The sequence below is a fragment of the Nannospalax galili genome, unplaced genomic scaffold (assembly GCF_000622305.1).
Source record: "Nannospalax galili isolate Female #2095 unplaced genomic scaffold, S.galili_v1.0 scaffold1054, whole genome shotgun sequence".
In the NCBI taxonomy this organism is placed as follows: Eukaryota; Metazoa; Chordata; class Mammalia; order Rodentia; family Spalacidae; genus Nannospalax; species Nannospalax galili.
In genome coordinates, this window is record NW_008335006.1 from 720962 (window position 1) to 744562 (window position 23601).

Here is a 23601-nt window from a genome sequence, read left to right on the forward strand (position 1 = left end):
ACTCTTTCTTTTTTTTTTAAATGGGGCTTTTTGCTACTCTAACATGCCCCCCCCCTCTGAAGAGGTAACTCTAAAGTCTGAGGGATTAGATAAGAGCTCCTAAATACTTTCAATAGTTTTGGCCTTTGGAACAGAGTTTACTGCTAAGAGGCCCAAGGACATTTTGATTTTTAGCCAAGAAACTGGCTACTTTTCTTTGAGGTCTTTTTACCCTAACTGCCTAGCCAATTCCTACTTCCTATTCTTATCATGCCATCCTCTGAAGAGGTTACCCAAATAGCCAATAGGGAATTAGGACACAGGCTGCTCTGGCCTCTTCCATGTTGAACAGGGACGAAGGGTGAGGCAACTGGGTCTTAAGTGGGTCTATCTAAAAGATTCCCAAATTGCATAACTCTTAACTGTAGGGAGAAAAGAAAGTCCTTGACTGGTGCCTAGGAGATGTGAAGGAGAAGTAAAGGCAAGAGTACTTAACATTACAAGTTCTAGACAGGGAACCAGAAAAAAGTCAAAACGGTAAAATTCAAATGTTCATATCAGAGTTCATTGGAATTTCTTGACAAGAGCTTCCAAAAGCATCTCTCTATTGGGTGCCTCCTCAGGATTTGTTTTCAGGCACTTTCAAGGTTTAGCTGAGAATGTTTGGTTTTTGCCCAAGCTTTATCTACATAGCACATGGTAATTAAAAATACCAAACTGGTGGAACTAACCTTCTTCTCTCTCTCTCTTTTTTTTTTTTGGAGCTGAGGGCTGAACCCAGGGCCTTGCACTTCCCTAGGCAAGCACTCTACCACCGAGCTAAATCTCCAGGAACTAACCTTTTTGGATGTTTAACAGTCATACTTTGAGGCCTATACTAATCTGGTCAGAGGGACTTAAAGTACAGTTTTTGCTCCTTGCCCTCCAAGGTCAACTAGGTTCCAGGGGACTATGGAACATCTCTTAAAATGTTCTGTAACTGTGGTGAGTCACCTGTCCTCTTATTCAGGGAGGCCACAGAGACCCCACCAGACAGACTTGAACCAGTGCCCCGTCAACAAAGAGGAGGATCAACTCAGAGGATATGTTTCCTCCATGCTTCCTAGTGAAGCCAGCCATGGTCATGTTTTATCTTCACATAGATGGAACTGGCAAAAGAAAGGAGCCAGGGGCTCCTCTCAAGCCCATATGACCCCTGATGAACAGATCCTCAAACAACTTTAAGAATAAAAATAAATTGGTTTATTTGGACGAACTGTACTGCCTTAAACACCCAAAAGGAAAGTATAACCAAAGATTAAAGTCATTAGTATATTTCTTTAAGAGTTCAAGGGATTACACTTCCCAGACATTAGACTTAAGTCCATATAAAATGTTTTTTAGACAATTATTTCTCATTGATTATTTTTCTTCTAATTACAAAGTGCTGCTCAGATTTAAGAGTTCAAATCTTGGTCTGCAATACTATAGTGCCCACCTGTAGCTAAGGGAGATAACCCACTATTATTTTACACTGCTTTGAAATCTTTGCTAAGAGCATAATATATTTGGCAGTGCATCTCTATGAGTTCCAGGCTAGCCTGGTCTACACAGAAAATTCCAGGTCAGTCAGAACTACATATTGAGATGCTGTTTCAAAAACAACAACCCAACCCCCCCAAAACATCCCAAAAAAGAATAGAATGGTTGTGTCCTTTCATTTAGAAAGCTCAGTCAAATCCCATTCCCTGTACATCATGCTATACCAACATTTACTTATTCTAAAATTTGCATGATTTTTAGTGTATATTTTTATTGAATTTTTGTGCATTTCCTACAAAACATCTTAATCATCTTTATATTTACTCCCCCATCTGCACCCTCCACTGGATTTCATGCATTCTGTCATATATGTTAAGGCCTATCTAGTCAAGTTAGTGTAGCCAGATGTCCCTCAGTATGACTTCATCTACTGGGGTCTAGTCAGCCTATCTATAGTCTCTCCCTTAAAGAAGATCAACTCTCCATCACCCAGCAGTAATCAGCTAAAATTTGTAAGATTTTGGAGAAAAAAAATAGTTATATACCTGTGTTTTGAATTCCAGAATGTTATTTCCCGGCTTAATTCTTCCAAGCAATATCAAATCTTTCAACTGCACACTTTTCTTTTTAGGAGCTGTATTGTGGTTTAAAGGCTTTTTAATAGAATGTTGATGGATGGACCTAGAGGAAGAAGAGATCTGAATGCCCTCAGCATGGGAAACAGAAGAAGCTGTTTCTTTAAGACAAGGCTTTGCCTGATGCGCAGTATTAGTGGCTAAGACAGTAATCCCTTGCTGTGCCAGGGGTTCACATAACCCTCCAGGTGGTTGCTGGGAAGCTCTTTTCTTGTTTCTTCTTTTGGGATCACAATGGGAGAGGTCTTGATCCCAAGTAACAGTTGCTGGACAGGTATCATTTTGGGAAAATACACTTTTGTCTTCTGAAATATTAATTGTGCTGGTTACTGCAGGAGAACTATCAAATTCATGCCCTTTGGCCATAGTTTCTGTAAGAACATTTTCTTCTTGTGAATATTCTACTTGATCAATAAAAGCAACAGGTTGGGATGATAACTTCATCTTCTCAGGGCCATTTGAGTGCCTGGATTTCAATAACCCACCCAAGGTACAATGCTGGACATTTTGTTTAGAAATCACCTCATTTCTAGAGAATTCTTCTCTTCTGGCTGACTCTGAATTTAGACAAGTGTTAGTATTTTGGCTGTCATCCCATGGTACTTCTTGCATGCTTCTATCAGCAACATTGATAAGAGAACATGAGCCTGACTGGGAATGCACTGAATTTTCCACACTAGTAAGCTTTCGGTTGTCTGAATTGCATGGCAATTTCCTTAAACTAAGACTAGAAAATGGTGTGGCAGTCTTATAATTTTGAATTTTCGATCTTATTTTTTTCTGTTTCTTTGCCACAACTAAAAGGCTCTTCTGTCTTGTGGCCAGGTTGGCTAGTTGTTCTCGCAGGGCCCCATGCTTAAATGAGTCCATGGATACCCTAGAGAGAAAAAATACAGTAAACCTTATTTAGCAAACATTTAGGCATTAAGAATACTCTCAATTTTAATCAGCTTTAAAGTACGCAAAACACTACCTTTGCAATATATTTTCCTTTTCAAGGAAACTGACACTTATTTAATTGAGTTTACTTTTTGGTTTTAAAGAATATAATATTTATCAGTTGTGAGTCAGCTCTAAAAGGGAAACAAAAATTGCATAATCTATCTAGTAGACTTTAATTGAAAGATAGCAATCAGTGGCTGAACAAGACCACTATTTACTTAACTTTCAGGTTTGCTAATCTGTTTAAAGTAGAAAGGTTTGTTAGAAATTAGTATTTGGGAGTAAGTTCCACTCAGATTCCCTTAGCTATAGAGTAATAAAATTGTTTTGTGAATGTTCATACTTCTATTATATCTGAGAAATATAGTCAGTTCATTAAATACTGTATTTTGTACTTTGAACCTGTATTGAGGTACTTTCAAGTTGAGAGGGACTTCCCAGACAAGCACCATCCTAGTCACCTTTATCTCCAAGATCTCAGGATCTTGGGTTCTAAGGAAGAGGAAATGGCTCATCATATTTCCACAACTCTGTCTTTTGGTTAAGCATACCTATCCCACACAGACCTTCGGGGTCTTGAACTTTGTCTTCAATGGTTCTCAAACATTTTGTTCCCAGGGCCTATATATACTCTTGAGGAAACCAAACACCTTTCATTTATAAAGATTGTATCTATTAATATTTATCATTTTAGAACTTAAAACAGAAAATATTAAGAATAATATCTAGATACACATTTTATTAGTCATCAGGTTGTTTCTGGAAAATTCTACTATATATACTCATGAGTGAATAAGAACAAATAATTTTAAAATATTTTAATTATTATTTTTATTTTTTGAGTATAAGTGTATTGCCTAGATATATGAAAGTGCATCCATGTCATGCAAGGCCCATCCAGGCCAGAAGAGGGCATCAGATCTCCTGAACTGGAGTTATGGATGGTTGTTAGTCACCATGTAGGTGCTGAGACATCTCTCCAGCCCCAGAACAAAGAACTTCTTAATGTTATTATAAAAATTAGCTTTGACTTCACATAAACTTGTCTCAGTGATCCACTGGGGGAGGAGAGGGGTCTCTTTAGACTGTACTTTAGGAGTTACTGTTTTAAGGAAAAGCAGTAGACTACATATCTTTCCTTCCTATCAAAGTTTAGAGCTGCTGACACTGAACCTGGAGTAGACTGTGTTAAAATACTAGTATATACAAGTGGAAAAAGCAGCAATAAGAAGTGAGATGCAGACAAGTGGGAGCATAGGATACAATAAGCTGGATAAAGAAGAAAGAAAAATAATACCACACCTAAAAGCGATGTCAAACAAAGAATTCATACAAAAAAACACAGGTGCTCTCTTGGATTACCCATGCAAAGATTTGAAATCTTATAGCAATAGGAACACAATTTATATATCTGAAACACCAAATGATGGGGAACGTTTCAAAATTCCAAGAACACTGTTCACCATAGGACAGTAAGTGAAAAATTGAAACTAGGAGGCTCTAAAATCCCCTAGGAAATGTCCCTGAGCCAATTACTTATCTAGTTGACAGACACTCATTTGATTAAGAAAACTAGCTAGGAAAGAGAAAAGAACTTAGGACATTTATTTGTGGAAGAGAATGACAAAATGAAGATACAAGATAGACATATAAGTAGACATTTAAGAAATAATTTTTAAGCAAGTTTGGTAAAGCTGAATATGTAACAAATACCAAATTGTTATAAGGCAAAAATGTAAAAATTATTCAGAAAATTAAATGAATAAAGAACAGAGGACATGTGTACCTAAATCATGAAAAAAGAATTTAAAAAAATGTCCAAAGAAGAAAAAGCTACAGAACATTTTTTAATCAGTAAAGCAAGGGGAAACATCTAACCAGCATTAGCAGCAAAAACTCTTTAAGGACTCCGAGAAATTAGAAATACATAAAACCACAAAATTAATCAACCAACCAATCAACTGCAAAGGACATTTGTGCTAACAAAAAAATAATGCAGATAATTCAGTATGAACAACGAGGTGGAGAGAAAAGAATGGTGGAGGATAATTTGTCATACTGAGATGAATGCTGAAGGGAGGACTGGAAGGTGGAAGGCACACTGGATGAAGAAGGTACTGGGGAGAAGAGAAGCAACATAAACAAATCTAACTGTATGCTAACAAAAATAAGAAATTAGAAAGAAGAAAAATTTGAATATGCTTAGTGTTCTAGTTTCATTTCTATTGTTGTGACAAGTAACCTAAAAAAACAATATAGGAGAGATAAGGGTATACTTGGATCCCAATTCCAAGTCTATCACTGCAAGAAAAGACAGAGAGGCAGGAGCTTGAGACAGCTGGCCACACCACATCCATAGTCAGGAGCAGAGGGAAACAAATGCACCCATGCTACCTGCCCACTTGCTTTTAGTTAGCTTTTTCCTCTCTTTCACAGTTTAGGGTCCAGCCCATAAAACAGTGCTACCCATAATGGGCTGGATATTCCTATATCAATTAACAATCAAGACATTCCCCCTAGACTTGCCTACAAGGCAACCTGATTAAGGTAATTCCTCACTGAGGCTCTCTTCTCAGGTAATTCTACATTGTGTCAAGTTGACAGTCAAAACTAACCATGTACTTAGGAAAAAAATTTTGTAGGATTCACGACCAGGAAAACTTCCACAGATTTTTTTTCACTGTAGAGAAATTTCTTTCTTTTAAATTTTGTGAATTTTATACAATATATTTTTATCATATTTTCATATTTAGATTTCCTCCTATATCTGAACAACCCTTTCTAATCTGTCCATCAAATATATATATATATATGTATATATATGCCTATAGAGTCAGATTTGTGTTCCCAAATGCCCTTTGGTGTGGATTTATTCATTGGAGCCTTGTCAACATACTAAGAGTCTCGACCTTATATGAGAATGAATCTCTGCTTCCCAGCAGGCATTGGTTGCCAATGCTCCTAGGATACGGTTGGGGTTTCTTACTTCCCCAAGTTTATGTTGGGATTTTGTCTGGCTTGAGCTTAGGTGGGACTTGTCCACATTGTTAGTGTTGATGTTGAGTTCATATGAGTATCTGGAAAACTCTGTTTCTTTGTGGTAATTCATTTCCTCTGGCTCTTACAATCTTTTAAAACCACCCCCCTCCCTGTTCTGCAATGATCCCAGATAGGAGGAAAAGGTTTGATATAGGTGTCCTATTCAGGGATCGGTAGTTTGTAGCCTCTTATTCTCTGCATGTAGGACATTTGTGGTTCTCTGTGTTAATCACCATTTGCTATGACAAAGACGGCAAAAATGCACTTGAAAAAAGATAAAAAGCATCTTCAACAAATAGTGCTAGGAAAACTGAATATCTAAAGGAATGAAACCAGATCCTTATCTCTCATTCTGCACATAAATCAATTTCAAATGTATTAAAGACCTCAACATAAAACCTGAAACTCTGAAACATTTAGAGGAAAAAGCATGGCATATTCTGCCAGATATAGGCATAGGCAAGGACTTTTAAAAACAGGACTCCAGTCTCTCATGAAAGAAGGCCAGCAATTGACAAATGAGACCTCATGAAATTAAAAACCTTCTGTACAGCAAAGGACACTGTCAATTAAGTGAAGAGGTAGCCCACAGAATGGGAGAAAAATCTTTGCCAGCTATACATTCAACAGAGCATTAATATCCACAATATATAAAGAACTAAAAAAAAGTAAGCATTATGAAAACAAATACCCTATTTTAGAAAAATGGGCCATGATCTGAATAGACAGTTCTTAAAAGAAGAAATACAAATGGTGAATAAACATTTCAAAAAGCATTCAACATTATTGCCATCAGGGAAATGCAAATGAAAGCTACTTTGTGATTTCATCTTACCCTAGTCGGAAATGGCTAAAATCAAAAGAACCAAATGGCATACCAGGTGTGATAGCACATGCCTTTAATCCCAGTCTTGGGGAGGCAGAGACAGGCAGCCTGAGATTGAGGCCAGCCTGGTCTACATAGTGACTTCCAAGTGGGCTGGGACTAGGGTAACCCTGACTAAACAAAGCAAAACAAAACAAACAATAAAACAAATAACAACAGATATTGTCATGGATGTGAGAGAAAGGGGAACACTTTGGTGTTTGCACTGTTGGTAGGAGTGTAGACTCATGCAGCCACTATGAAAATTAGTGCAGCAGTTTCTTGAAAAGCTAGAGATAGATGTACCACACCACTCAGCATTACCACTCCTGGCCATATTCCCAAAGGACTATATCCTACTATAGACATACTTGCTCATCTATATTCATTACTGCTCTAGGAAATAGAAACAGCCTAGATGTTCATCAACTGATGTCATTCCACTTGTTTAGCCACCAGAACTAGCTGATAAGACCTTATTGCTGAAGGATGCTATACTCCTTGGTTGCAAGAGACAGATAATTCAAGCTAGAACTGATCTGGAAGCTTCTTCCCTGATGGCTACCTTTCATAGTGCCAGAAGTTGCTATGCAGGCCACTGGGGTTGGGAGAGGCATCAATGGTATTACCAAGCTGAGAACCCCATGAACTATAATACCAATCTGATACCTGGCAAGATGGGACTACTAGAACAATAGTGGTGTGACTATTATGGAGGCAACCAACTACTCTGGTTGGTTTTGAGAATTGCTCCACAAGAAAGAATTCATGCCTGGTATTGTAACCCAGTCAAAAAAAAAAAAAAAAAAAGCCCATGGCTGAGGTCTTAGGCCCTAGATGGGAACTTTTGTCATTTAGCTAAACTGACATATCACCATGCTGCCTTCTAAATATTTATGTTCATACCATAGACAAATGTTACTCTCAACCTTAAGAACCTTCTCTCTTTATTGAATGGCAGCAAACACGGAGGCATATGGTTGCTCAAGGTGCTGAGATTAAGCACCAACCAAGTGTTCAGCCCTAAACAGGACATTCATAACTCTAAGGCTCAGAAAACATAGAAGATAGGGTAGGAAGGATTTAAGAGTCAGAAGATATGGAGAAGATCTCAGAAATGCTGTCTTCTGAGCACAGCACAGTTAGTGCAATCATGGTCTCACAGCAGCAGCCGCTGCCTGCAATGGCCCTGCACAAGACTCTGCTTGTCAACACTAAATCATAGCTCAGGGAGGGGCCCACGTGACCTTATTTGTCTATGATGAGCTATGGGCTCCTGCTGGATTCCAGGGATGGGGTAGACATTGTCTTCAGTTGTGCACCCATCACAGAGCCCATCGCACTCCAACAGAGAGTTCCAAACCCATGGTCACACAGATGGCCCTGGTTAGATTAAATGGGTAACATCCCCCGCCCCCAAAGATATGAATGTAGGAAAGAGATTTGTAGAGAGGAGGTGAGGTAATAGGGGTGGGAGGGAAATGAGGGTGAGTATAACAGTAATCAAAATGTGCTGTATATACATATGAAGATGTCAAAGAACAAATTTGATAAAATATTTTTAAAATACAAATTCTAGGCCTAACTGTATCAGTTTTCAGTGACTATAACAAATCCTTGAATTAATCAACTTACAAAGAGGAAATGTTTATTTGTGTGTGTGTGTGTGTGTCACACCTTTTGAAGTTTCAGTCATAGCTTTTATTATTGCCTGCGGTGCAGGAACACATCATGGTAGGAGTGTGTGGTAGAACAAAGCTGTTCACATGCGCAGGATGCAAAAGAAAAGAAGGGGCTATGGTCTCATCTTCTTTGAAAACTTGTCTCCGAACAACTGGAAGACATCCAACTGGGCCTTACTTTACAGTTCTACCACTTCTCAATAATGCCACGCTGGGAATGGCTAAACTTTTGAACACATGGGTCTGGGGGTACATTCCAAATTCAAACTATTGAACCATTATAACTTAAATGGGTAAGTTCTAGCTACTCTAAAACATTCCTTTTTTTCCCACTCACCTGTATTTTTTAGCCAGATCATCCCTTTCTGTTTTCTGTTGAGCAAGTATATTATCCATAACTTCTTTTATCTCTAACATCTTTCCAATGTATTGTTCTAGAAACAATAATAAAATTAAAAAGTCAGTTAACTGAAGGGTACCAAATGATAAATTTGTTCACCCAAGTTTAGACCTTCTATTTTTTTTCAAGATAGTCTAATTCTTCATTATTCCCAATTTACTTTTCCAATATTAATCACCCAGTTATCTAAACCAAGGCTTATTTAAGTAATTCTAAGAAAATGCCCTGAGGTAATCTGATAAGAACACTATGCCAAAAAAGAGGTCCTGCCTAAATTTTAATCTGCTACCCCATTGATTAAGTTCTATGATCAGGAATTAGTCATCTGTTCTCTGTGATCACATCTGTCTTGTGAGTGTGTGTGTGCATGTATGTATGTGTACACACGTGTGTGCAGGTGGATGCATCCATGCATATGTATGTAGATGCCAGAGGATGGAATTAAGGTCAACAGGTTTGTATAGCAAGCACTTTTATCTGCTGAGCTGACTCACTGGCCTGCCACATTATTTTTTTGAGACAGGGTCTCTCACTGAACCTGAAGCTCACTATTTTGGCTAGGCTCGTAAGTCAGTGAGCTCTTGGGATCTGCATAGCTCCACCCCCCCAACACTGGGATTACAGCCACTACAGTCATGCCAGGCATTTGTGGAGTACTGGAGATTCAAATTCAGGTCCTCCTGCTTGCACAGAAAACACACTCACCCATCAAACCATCTCCACAGCCCCTCTGTCTTCTTTTTTTTTTAAATGACTTATATTTATTGCCCTTAAATGAAAAATTTACCCAGTGTAATTTGGTCTGTCTGATACTACTTTTCAAAAGCACATCAACTTTACAAAGCCAGGCATTCCCAATAACCCTAGAACAAACTAAATATGGTGAAAATACAGGGCTGGTGATTCAGAGTCTACAGATGTAAGGTGTGCATGACATCAAAATATTACATTATTTCTAGAATAAAGGACATGATCTCTGAAAAGAAAATAATGACCACTTGGATCTTTCAGATAAGAGGGGAAGAATCTTTGTTTCCAATCTTAAAAAGACTGTGATAGTTTAATTGTTAACTTGAAAACATTAAGTCTAATTAAAGATCAAATTTCTTTTTCCTTTTTACTCTTCAAGCACTTCATTTTTCTTTGAGTAAAATTTCAATGATAATTTCACTAATTTACCTTTAATTTTTCTTTTTTGTGTGGTTTATTTATTTTTTTAATGTGTATGAGTGCTCTGTGAGCATGTATGAGTGTACCCATGTGCAATGCCCATGGAGGCAAGAAAAGGTTGTCAAATAGCCTGGAACTGGAGTTACAAATGGTTGTTAGTTGTGATGTGGGGGCTGGGAACCAAATCTGGGTCCTCAGCAAGGGCAGTCTGTGCTCTTAACTGCTGAGCCATCTCTCTAGCCTCACCTTTAGTTTTTCTTAATGATCTTTGACATCCAGCATATTGATCATGAAATAGTTTTTTTTTTTTTTAAAAACCCTGTCTATATTCTTGAGGTATTACCTTGGTCTGGCCTCAAGAAACTCATACTGATTATGTATAAAGTATATAATGTACTAGAAGAGGAATAAAAGATACCAAAAGAAAAACATCCAACACAGTATTACTGATAATAGTCAAGACTGGCAACAATTTCCTAATAAAAATAACTTATCAAATAAATATAAAAATAATTATTAATAAGTCATAACACCACTAAATTATAAAACATAATCATTTTGATTAAGTTTATGAGAAGTTTTACTAAGGTAGCAAAAATTGTAACAGTAAATAAAAACTGAAGACACAAATTCATATTTGCAATATGATCACAGCTATCATTTTTTTAAAGCAGGAAAAATAAAATCATAAAATATGCTGGTCTTCAGAATATAAAGTTATGGGTGATTTTCTAATTTTCTGTATTTTTAATATTTACTATTTAATTGACACCTAAAATTATACACATTTATTGGTTAGCATGATATTTTGATCTGTGTATCCATTGTGCAATATTCAAATCGGGGTATAAATATCTCCTCATTTACAATTTCTATATTGAGAAAATATTCAAATTCTTTCTGCTATTTCTTGTTAATATACAGATGGTCAATGTTTTGTTGAAATGAAGACAGTGGAAGGTATATATTTTGTCTGTTAAAACTGTTTACTTTGGGAGCTTAGTTCAATTATATAGCACTTGCTTAGCATGCACAAGGCTGTGGGTTTGATTCTCTAGGGTTGTAAAAAAATTTTACTTTTCGGGGCTGGAGACATGGCTCAGCAGTTAAGAACACTGGTTGTTCTTGCAGAAGACCTAGGTTTGAATCCCAGCACCCACATGGCAGCTAACAACTGTTCATAACTCCAGTTCCAGGGGATCCGACAGCCTCTTCTGTCCTCTGCGGACATTGCATGACATGGGTGCACTTACCTACATGCAGGCAATACACTCATACACACAAAATAAAAATTAAAAAAATTAAAAAAATTTTTTTACTTTTAAAATACAGAAAAAAACATTGATACTGTACTTTTTTCAAACAATGTAATATTTAAAGATGAAAAAGTCCCTGCATTCACTCCTCTGCTTCACCTCTATTTTACACACAAAGATTGCTGCTAACAGTTTGGGGTGCATATGTATGTATGTATGTATGTATGTACGTAAGAAATTTGATATATTTGTCTTTAATTTTTATCTGGTATATATTACACAATGTATAGGTTGAGAAATCACATTATCAATCTTGTTCTTTGCACAGTAACTCTTGTTAAGTGACTATAAAAATGACACCTAGCTGGGTGTGGTGGTGCACACCTTTAATCCCAGCACTCGGGAGAGGCAGGTGGATCTCTGTGAGTTCAAGGCCAGCCTGGTCTACATAGTGAGTTCCAGGACGGCTGGGGCTACAGGGAGACCCTGTCTCAAAAAGACCAAAAAAAAAAAAAAAGACACCTAATATGACTTATAGATCTAGCAATCTTACTATTACAACTACACAAAATTTTCCAACTTTCTTCTTTTGCTTCCTCAGTAACAGAATCTTGAATTATTTTCCGTATCACAAGTCCAGAGTATTTAAACATTATGTGGATTATGTCCAAATTCAGATTCCCAAATAAGAAATTAAAAGGCTTAAATTAATAACCTGCATTCCTTTTAAGTCACTTGTTAATCTTTTTACTTTTGGACTTAAGATTTTTGTTAAAGTTTTTTGCACCACTGCACACTTTTCTAGGTACTTTCGCTTAAGAAAAACCATGGGGCTGGAGCAATGGCTCAATGGTCAAGAGCACTGGCTGTTCTTGTAGAAGACCTGGGTTTGATTCCTAGCACTCACTTGACAGCTAGCAACTGCCTGAAACTCCAGTTCCAGGGGGATCCGATCCGATACCCTTTTCTGTCCTCCACAAGCACTGCACAACATAGGTGCACTTACAATCATGCAGGCATAAACTTGTATACATAATATAAAAATAAAATAAAAAATCCCATTAGTGGGAAATGACATGAAGTTCACAGTTGAAATTTATTGTAAATCTCCCTTTGCAAATCAAATATTGGTCAAGTGTAGGGTCAGTGTCCCCAGAGGAGTTTCCATTCCTCTAATACTACAGTAAAGGCTTAGTTTCGCAGTGTGATACATATGTGAACAAAGGGGCAACATGTGTGGGGCCATTAAAAATTTAGATAAAATTTTGCTTAATAGATTTGACATTGTTCATTAAAAGATATTTAAATTACCTATGTGCCCTTCACATTGGGTTTTCTAATGGAGTTTTAGGCTACAAATCAAAACTTATCACAATAGCCTAATGTATTCTGTTCCCATAAGAAAGGACATAAAGATATTGTACATATAAACTGATACTACATGCTTATTTATCAGGTCTTGTTAATGACACATTAATAAGAACTTAGAAACTGTATGTGACTTTAATATATGATAATAAAGCATTACAAAACAATGAAGGTGAGAGGAATTATTCAGCAAATAAGTATAGGCAAATGGGGTAGTCGTATAGAAAAAAAACTATTCTTATCCTTATATACAGAAAGGAGATTTCAATGAATTGTACATTAAAATGCATAAAATACATAAAATGTTTACAATAGTGATTTTTCTGCCTTAGTTCAGCTGAGATACTAAAGATACTAATTTGAATCCAAAACCAGAGAAACATTTTTGTAGTCAGTAGTAGCAATCTCAGCTCTAGTCATCAGCTCTGGTTGTTTTTTTTTTTAATGATGAATTTCTTTAATAGAAAAAAAATTAATTGAATGTTTGCAAATTTCATACACTATATTTTGATCATATTTAAATTCCTTCTCCTACTTGCACACTTCTTATAGCTCCCCCACCAGATTTCATGTATTCTGTCATATATATTAAGGCCTATCAAGTCAAATTTGTATTCCCAAATGTCCTTCCGTACGGGTCCACCCATGGAGCTTGGATAACCTATTTAGCATCATACCGTTAAAGAAAACTGACTTTCCCTCTCCCAGCAGTCGTTGGTTACCAAGAGTTCTCAGCAAAGGCAGGGTTTCTTACTTCCCTACTATGCTGAGATTTTGTCTGGCTTGAGCTTATTTGGGTCTTATGCATACTATTGTTATTGCTGTATGTTCATATGAGTAACTTTCCAGCTGTCTGGAAACCTGTTTCCTTGTAGTCATCCACCACCTCTGGCTCTTATAATATTTCTGCCCTCTCTTCCACAATGGTCCCTAAGCCTTGGGTACAAAGGTTTGATACAGGTGTCCCCCATTCAGGGATAAGCACTCTGCAGTCTCTTATTCTCTGCATTCTGGCCAGTTGTGATTTTCGGGTTTAATCACCACCTGATGCATGGAAGAAGCCTCTCTGGTGAGTTGACAGATGCATTAATATTCTTTCCACCCCCTGTTCCACTATGTTTCCTGAACCTTAGGTGTAGCGGTTGCATTACAGATGTATCACTTGGGGCAGGGCACCTCTCAGATACCCATTCTCCACATTTGACCAGTTGTGGAATTTTATTCCCATTCATTCTCTCTCTCTCTCTCTCTCTCTCTCTCTCTCTCTCTCTCTCGTCTCCCAATTTTAAATAGTTTTATTTAAGACATAGCATTTTCCATTTGCAGTACTTATAAAGTGCAATTTCATTTCTTTTCCTGGTATGCATGTTCCTTATTCAAGTACTAAGAATGCCCAGTTATTTATTGTAGCATCTCAACCTTAAAACTGCCACAGAACTCGCAAAATATAGGTCCTTCAAATGTTTTACTGGGGAACAATGCTACATCTCTACTTGAACTGACTTAATCAACTGCTTCAATGGTGAGCCCTGAAGAAGTACACCAGAAGGAAGAGCTCCCCAACCAGAAAAGCCCCCAGGCATTCCTCCTGATATGCCACCAGCACTCTGGTACAGCCTGGTAATGATGGGGTTGCAAACTTTCTCCATTTCTTTCTTCCTCCATTTCTTCCTTCTCAGCAGCCTGATTTTTTTTTTTTTTTTGGTCTTTTCGAAACAGTAGTCCCATCTGGCCTGGAACTCACTATGTAGACCAGGCTGGCCTTGAACTCACAGAGATCCACCTGCCTCTGCCTCCCAAGTGCTGGGACTACAGGCATGTGCCCCCACGCCTAGCTAGCAGTCTAATTCTTATCCAGCCAACTGATGATTTCATTACACTTGTGGAGAATCTTCTGTTTTTCCTCATCATTGATTTTGCCTTGGAGTTTCTCATCTTCAATTGCTGCTTTCATATTGAAAGCACAGGACTCCAGTGAATTCTTGGACAATACTTTTTCTCTCTGCTTCTTGTCTTCAGCTTTGAACTTCTCAGCTTCCTGGGCCATACATTCAAAATGCTCCTTGCTCAAGCAGCCTTTGTCATTGGCTATGGTAACCTTGTCTTCTTTTCCTATATTTTCATTTACAGCAGAAACAATGAAGACAGCATTGGCATCAATATCAGAAGGTACAGGAGGTATGCTTGTGAGTTTAAACTTCCCAAACAGGTTATCCTTGGTCATGGCTCTTTCACCTTCATATACCTGAAAGAGTATACCAGGTTTGTTGTTAGAGTTGGTAGTAAAGGTCTGTATCTGCATGGTAGGAATCGTGGGTAATACTGCACTTAATGAGGACAGTCATGACTCCACCAATAGTTTCAATATCAAGGGAAAGAGGAGTGACATCCAAGAGCAGCAAATCTTGAACATTTTCAGACTTGTCTTCAGATAGAATGGCTGCCTGGGAAGTTGCACCATAAGCAACACCTTCACTGGGGTTAATGCTCTTATTTAGCTCTTTTCCTTTGAAGAAGTCTTACAGAAGCTTCTGAATCTTGGAGTTACAGGTGAAACTACCTACCAGGACAAGATTGTGGATCTGTGACTTGTCTAGTTTGGCATCTTGAAGGGGTTTGTCTACAGGGTCCAGAGTACCACAGAACAAGTCAGCATTCAACTCTTCAAATCAAACACTGGTAACAGAGATGTGTCCATTCCCTCATAGAAAGAATCAATCTCAATACTAGCCTGGGTGCTGGAGGAGGAGAGGGTGTGCTTATCCCGTTCACAAATAGTGCAGAGACAGCAAACAGAGCTCTTGTTCTCACTGATGCTTGTGCTTAAACTCTGTAATGAAATGACTAACCATCCAGTTGTTAAAGTCTTCTCCACCCAAGTAGGCGTCTCCAGTTGTAGATTTGACCTCAAAGATTCCATCCTTAATAGTGAGGATTGACACATCAAAAGTGCCACCACCCAAATAAAAAATTAGCACATTTCTCTGCTTCAACCTTCTTGTCTAAGCTGTAAGCAATAGCAGCAGCAGTTGATTCATTGATAATTCTAAGTACAATGAGGCCAGCAGTGGTTTCAGCATCTTTGGTTGCCTGGTGCTAAGAGTCACTGAATAAGCTGACACTGTGACCACATGTCGGTAATGTTGATAATCTTCCCAAGGTAGGTCTGCAATTTCTTCATCTTTGGTAGAGTCACAGAGGACACCTCTTCTGGACAGAAACTTTTGGTCTCCCCTTTGTATTCTACTTTGGACCCTGGGCTGCCTGCATCACTCACCATCATGAAGGGCCAGTGCTTCATATCAGAGTGAACAAAAGCATCATCAAACCTGTGCCCAATTAGACATTTGGCATCAAACGCTGTGTTCATGGCAACCTGATTCTTTGTGGCATCAGCGATCAATCGTTTGTTGTCGGTGAAAGTGACAGAGCTTGGTGTGGTGTGGTTCCCCTGATCACTGGCAATTCTTTCTACTTTCCTATGCTGGAAGGCACTCACACATGAGGTAATGCCAAGATCAATGTCAACTGCATGTCCCTTTAGACAAGGTTGCTAGTGTGTAGGTCTGGCTCTGTTGGAGAGGAGACTGCAGAAAACCCGGAAAGCTGCCACTGCATTCAATGAGCTATTCTGTTTTAATCACATCTTCATCTGGATGTATGACTAGTAATTGCTTATCTCTGATCATGGTTCTGAATGTCTCTTACATTATCACATTACCTTGACTTTTTTCAGAAGTATCTGTGCCAACAACTGCACAAATTTAGTTTGTATCACTGACTTTTGTTACAATCCATAGCACCTTAAGTTCTGTCACATTAAAAGCATCCATATGGGACTAGGGAGATGTTTCAGTGGGTAAAAGCACTTGGCATGTGTGAGGTCCTAAGTTTAAATCCCTAGAACCTATGTAAAGTTGGATGTGGTAGCGTGTCTATAATCCCAACGCACCTAAGATGGGATAGGAGGTAGAAACAGGAGAATCCCAGGAAGCCATAGGCCAGCTAGCCTGGTGTACATAGCTCAATGGCAAACAACAAAAGACCCTGTTTCAAACATGATGGAAGGTGAGAATCAACACCTGAGGTTTTACTCTGATCCCCATACGTGAGTCATGACACATGCCTATATACACACACAATACACATTACACACATACATACACAAAAAATCTGCACTTTCAGCTATTATGAACTGTGAGAGAAACATGTAGAAGAAGATGAAACAGCAGTGACCTTGGATGTCTGAAATAACCACACTTGAGCATTAGTACATATTTACCTGCATCTTCAGGGTTTCTTATTTCAAACTCTAATAAATTATCTTGCTTTTCCTCTATGTCTCGTAGAATGGCACTGATGGTCTGATGCTAACAGATAAACATATTAGGAATTTCATTTTAAGAGGTAGATGTGCTCTCTGATATTCTACAGATAAATACAAGTAACATGCTGCTAACATCCTCATTTCTCTTTTATTCTCAAAATGTACTCCCATTTTATTCAACTTTAACTGAATGGATGTTGAAGATATGAAAAAAGAAAACTTAAATATATATTGATTTACATAGTGACTACTGAAAAACAATGTAAATAGTAAGTATTTAAGGAGTTATAATTTCTGACTTCACTGAAATTAGAGTGATGGGAGAAAAATAGCATATATTTAATGATCACATATACAACAAGTTCACTTTAACACTTCATGACTATCACTGCACAGTATTAAAATCCCACACATAACCCTAGATACACAAAACACTAGTCCCTCAAGAGCTATTGCTTAATGCCCTTGTCAATACTAATTTTTCTACCTGGAACAGCTTACTCTGCCAGTTCTTTCTTCTTACGAGAGAATCATAAAGTGGATTCCAGAGCCGGACTGTATGGAGGTGAATCCTGGCTCTAATTCTCCCCAGTTACTTATTCTCTCTATGCCTGAATTGAGCAATACACACAGAATGCTAAGGACGATGCCAGTATAAAGTAAGAGCTCAGTAAATACTGGTTATTGTCATTAAAAAATCCATCTCATACACAAACCTCTGCTTCCTATACATACAGACTTATCTTTTTGTAAATCAACTATTTCAGAGCCACATAATACTTTATACATAATATTTCCTTATTAAGATAATGAGATCTTATAAGCAGGAACATGGTTTTTATTTTTGTATATGTTTTCCAAAATCCTGGGTACATAATTGTCATGCAATAAATGACTCACAGATTGATTCTCATTATATTGTTCTATAAATTCTCAAATATTCTCATTTTTCAAAAGTGAACTTCAAAGCCTTCTGAAATACACTACTCCAAAATTTTCTTTGGTGGTTACAAGAAATATGGAAAATCCACCAATAAAATTTTTTGGTAAGTTTTTTTTACATTTATTTACTGTGTGTATGTGTGCACATGCATGCACATTCGTGACATGGTGCGTGTGTGTCGAAGTCAGAGGACAACTTTCAGGAGTTAGTTTTCTCCTTTTACCAGGTAGATTCTGGGGATTTAACTCAGGTCGTCAGATTTGGTAGCAAGTTCCTTTATCTGTTGAGCCATCTCATCAGCCTTGGTAAAGCAATCTCAGTGCTGTCATTTATTAAATGCATCAGAGTGAAACTATAAAATATGAATGTGCCAAACAAACAAAAACTCAAGGCTTAACTCTTTATACGGTGAATGGCTTATGAAAGAAAAGGTGTAAACTTGTGCTAACTTTCCTGTCTGGCTTATGTTGTAGATGAACTCATCTTGGACACAATGGATTAACTTATTCAAAGTAATATCTCATTGAAGATGGTGCCTTACTTAAGTGCATCTAATAAATGTGTGGGGTGTTTTTCCAATCAATCTATGAATTATCAAGCAACTATTAGGTTACTTTTGCAAATACTTATTTTTAGATAATGGTTTTATAGCCAACACTATCATTAAAATAACATGTAGAATTCAAGACAACTAAAGCAGGTAGCTCGCCTGTTCTCTGTCTGGGTTCCACAGTCCCTTCTCTGAATTACATATCCTAGTCAGTTCTGGGAGTGAGCAAAGACACCTGAGGGCAGTAGCAGTGTCTGTGGAAAAAGAAGTATCCAAACAACTCGAGTGGGGGTCAAAGAACACTAGGTAATCTCTCCTCTCCTATTTAGTGCAGTTGACTGGGAAGTAACCACACAGCATATCTTTTTGACTCATTCTGTTCAATTATTTTTATGATAAACTCCACTTTCAATCTGTGTCATTAATATGGAAGGACTGTTGCCAGTAGCCAATGGCTGGCTAAAAGAACAGTATTTTCTAGGCTGAAGAATGAAAGAACTTCAATTTCACTCACCACAGGAAGGCTTTCACTTCTTTTCGCTTGATGAAAAGGGGCAGGAGGATCAACAGTTTTGTTATCGTCAGTACACTGCTTATATCGTTTTGGCTGAATATCTGGAATTTTTACTTTAAAAAACGAAGTTAGAAAATAAGAGTTAAAAAATGTAGCTTCATTTTATCAGATTTAATTGTGATGAGGATGGAACAATAAATTAAGAATATAGTTATTGTCTTAATGTTCTCATTATTAACTACAGGTAACAATTTATGAGCACTTATCATGTGATAAATGGCTTTCTGTGGATCATCCTATAGAATATTCATGTGAACTCTTTGAAATAGTTTATTATAAATTTTATGGAAGAAGTAAATCTTCAGAGAAATTCAGGAAATTGCCAATACCACACAGTTAGTATTGAAATTAGCTGCTATTTGGCTCCAAGTCCTTGTTCTTAACTACTAGGATTCACTGCTCTGTAGTGTTCTCTTGGACTCTTCTCCTATTATGGATGCATTTTATCCATATTACCCTTTGTAATCCTTCATTTGTCTGGGTACATGACCAAGAAGTGCACATTCAATAAACAACAGACATAGGAATAGATAAAGCACTTTATAACAGAGTCTCAGTATCTCCAAATGCCAATATTTCCTCATGAGACCAGAATAGCTTTAGAAAAGTAGCGAAAAATCACCAAGGCTGTGAAAAATGTCATAATCCTACAGATTAATTATATGGTGATAGGCAATGAAAAGAGAAAGCTTTTTAGCAGTCTTGAATTTGACCTGCATGTAATCTAGGCCACAAATCAAATATTGCACAGTGAATAACCTTGGTTTTGACCAATATCAGAAATTCATCTTCCCAAACGTGGGTCCTCTGCATGAGCAGCGAGTGCTCTGAACCACTGAGTCATCTCTCCAGCCCTTAAATTACAGGTTTTTAAGGATTTAATGAACACAGGAGTCACCTACTCCAATTAGGAAATAACTTTACACTACAAATGTGAAGATTTTATTTTGCTAAGCAGATACACACCTGTACAAAATAGAAAGCAATATTGACATACATACCAGTAACCGTAGAATTACTCTCATCTCCATTATTAGACTCAACAGCACCATACAATTTTAGCAACTCTTTCATTTTTTCATCATCCGCTTCGTCCAAAGCAGTCTTCTGATTCTGATCTTTTTTATTAGGGTTCGCTCCATGTTCTAGTAGTATCTCAGCTGCCTACAAAATAATAATTTCGAAGTTATGTCTACACATACCTGCGTTCATCTTAAGATACACAACCAAGCACTATAAGATATCAAACAAGTTTTCAAAGGATGGACAAGAAACATTTAGATGAAATTTGATACAGTAACTGTAATTTTGATTTGGTTTCACTAGCTATCATAAGAGAACCCCAAACAATTAACAGTAAGCACAATACGCCACCTTCCTTGTAGTGAAGAGGTGAGCATAGGTAGTTCCACTTCTAGATCACTTTTTGCTCAGTAGGATTTTGTGTCTGTTTGGTTCCAAAAAGGTGACTGCTAATCTTTGTGGCCTGCTGAGTATATGGAACATGGCTAATGTGACCATAGAAGAGAATGCTTTATCAGTTAATTCAAATTTAAATATCCAAATGTAGCCCCCAAAGCTACCATACTGGGTAACAGAGGTCTCAACAGTGTGCAGAGTCAGCTACTTGTATGCAAATGCAGAACCACTGATGCAAAATTCTTTACCCTAGCTCTTTGACAGTCTCCCTGTCCTCTCCCAACCTACTGGAGAATGTGGTAAAAAGATGGTGAGTCACTTCAGGACTATATTATATTACAAACTGTACTATAAATTACCAATTCAATGTAGCTTAATAAAGTTCTATTTGGACTAAAATTCAGGTAAATTAATCTAGCAATCTAATATCCATTCTCATAGTCTCCCTATAGAAGTATGTGTGTCCAACAGTTATGGTCACAAGGTATCAAAGATAAGGAATGTAGAAATAATCTACTCTAACCCTCTTATTTTGCAGAAAAAAAATGGCCAATTGGGGCGGGGAAGCATTTCTAATATAAATAAGGTTACTCTGAGTAACTCAAAGTTGTGTGTCAGAAGTAAATCTGTAATTGACCAAAATGAAATAATTTCTCTGGTATTCAGCTCAGCTGTGTTATATAAGATGAATGGGGTTTATCATTTGCTAATAAAAGACACAAAGTCAGGGGTGAGTACAGTGGGGGGTGGTAAGGTGAATGTGGAGATGGGGAGGAGGTCTGAATATAATGAAAAATCATTGTATGAAATTCTCAAATCAATACAATTTCTCTAAAACTAAAAAAAAAAAGAATGGCTAATAGATATGAGTCAAGTAGTAAAGAAACCTAATGATTTTACTTGCACAAGGAAAACCAGAGCCTCAATTGAGGAACTTCTGATTAGAAAAATATGGCCAGGATTTGGTTAAAATAGAGATACACTATCTGCCAATAGATTTTTATCTGCAGAGTTTTACCTTTCTGTTTATCCAAAGATGGAGAGACAAAGGAGGAATTTAGGAGCCAATAAGCCAGCAGAAATGATAAGCCCATGTATGTTTTAGGAAAGATAGGTTTTCCTAGTCTGAGAATCTTGTTCTTTTAATCATATCTTTGAAGAATGGTTTTAATTTTCATAAAGTCTAATTTAACAGAGTCAGTGGTTAGCATTCATACCTATTATGTCCTACTTAAGAAACATTTACCTATTTCAAATCTCTAAATTTTCTTTTGTTTTCTTTTAGGAGACTGTCTTACTTAATGCTTTCATTTACACCTATGATCTATGTTAAATTAATTTTTATATAGTGAAAGAGTAAAGGTCTTTTTAATTTTTGCAAATGAAAATTCAAAGATTCCAACTCCATTTGCTCAAAGAGTATCTCTTCTTTATTGAATGTATCTTTGTACCACTGTCAAAAATCAATTGATCATATTTGTCTAGATACTGTAATCTGTTCAATTGTTCTCTATACAAAATTCAATGGTTCTTAACTGGGGGTGATTTTGTCTCCCAGGGTAGGGTATATTCATCAATGAATATTGTCTCTATATAGTAATATTCAGCGATGAATATTACTAGATATATATTACTTTATATTTACATTATTTACTTTATATATCTAGTAATATTCATCAATGAATATTATCTATATATAGGGTATATTCATCAATGAATTTTGTCTCTCAGGGTAGGGTATATTCATCAAAGTAGGATATATTCATCAATGTCTGGAGGCATTTTTGGTTGTCCAAATGGGAGTTGTGGATGCTTCTAGCATTGCGTAGATAGAGGTCAGTAATGCTCTTAAATATCCTATTAATGTATAGGATAGCACTCCAAGGCAAAGAAACATTCAGACTCAAATGTCAGTAGCACTAAGGCTGAGAAACTCAGGTCTGATGTATTCTAGCAACATATTTCTTGAGTCCTATAGGTATAGAATAAGTATCTATATACTATAGGCGTGTTAGAGCCTCTAACATTGCATCTTCAAGACTGCCTCAGCTATTTCAAGGACTCTTCATTTTCATATAAATTTTTAGACTAGTTTATTAATTTCTATGCAATTTTCTGTTAAAACTTTAAATTACATTGACTCTATATATTAATTTAGTTAGAACTGACACATAAGCAAACTTTGTCTTTCAAGTCATGAACATGGTATATTTTCCCAAATACTTAGACCTTTCTGTGTGCATTGAAATAATAGTTTTTCAATTTTCAATTTGTTAATTTGGTAAATTATACTGACTTTCAAATATAGACTAATCTTATATTCCTAAGATGAACTCTATTTAGTCATATTTTAGTACATTGCTAGATTCATCGTAATATTTTAATAATTTCGCATGTTTTTATTAGCATAAACTATATGAATGTACTGCCTTGCCTGCATGTGTGTCAGTGCACTTGTGTCATGCAATGCCCACAGAGGTCAGAAGAGGGCATCAGATCCCCTGGAACTGGAGTTCTGTACAGTTGTTAGCTGACATATGGGTACTGGGATTCTGCAAGAACAGCCAGTGCTCATAACTGCTGAGCCATCTCTCCAGCTCCAAGTTTTAATTTTTAGGCATATCTATCATAGTTTCAGATAAGGTATTACTCATTGGGCTTGGAATTTTATTTACTTTTCCAATTTAAGGATAAAAAAATACTTTATTATTTTAATTTTATGCGTACAAGTGTATTGCCTGCATATATGTAATGCAAGTCATGCAATACCTGTGGAGGTCAGAAGAGGGCATAAGATTCCTCTGGAACTAGAGTTATTGAAGGGGGTTAGCTGCCATGTATGTGCTGGGAATTGAACCCGGGTCCTCTGCAAGAGCAATCAGTGCTCTTAACCGCTGAGCCATCTCTCCAGCCCCACCCTGGTTGTTTTCT

General features: G+C 37.1%; 1 protein-coding gene and 1 pseudogene across 5 annotated transcripts in view; both read right to left on the reverse strand.

Moving 5' to 3' along the window:
• Ankrd31 (ankyrin repeat domain 31) overlaps nt 1–23601 on the reverse strand; it is a 193906-nt gene that overhangs the window by 68098 nt on the left and 102207 nt on the right. For all 5 annotated transcript variants that reach the window (XM_029561906.1, XM_029561905.1, XM_029561909.1 and 2 more), the window contains 5 exons: nt 20253–20415; nt 19192–19304; nt 17140–17227; nt 9001–9097; nt 2046–3012 (listed from right to left, as the gene is read on the reverse strand). In XM_029561906.1, coding sequence (XP_029417766.1) covers nt 2046–3012; nt 9001–9097; nt 17140–17227; nt 19192–19304; nt 20253–20415 — 1428 coding nt within the window. The remainder of the gene's footprint in view (nt 1–2045; nt 3013–9000; nt 9098–17139; nt 17228–19191; nt 19305–20252; nt 20416–23601) is intronic.
• LOC115069728 lies at nt 14361–16242 on the reverse strand (annotated as a pseudogene).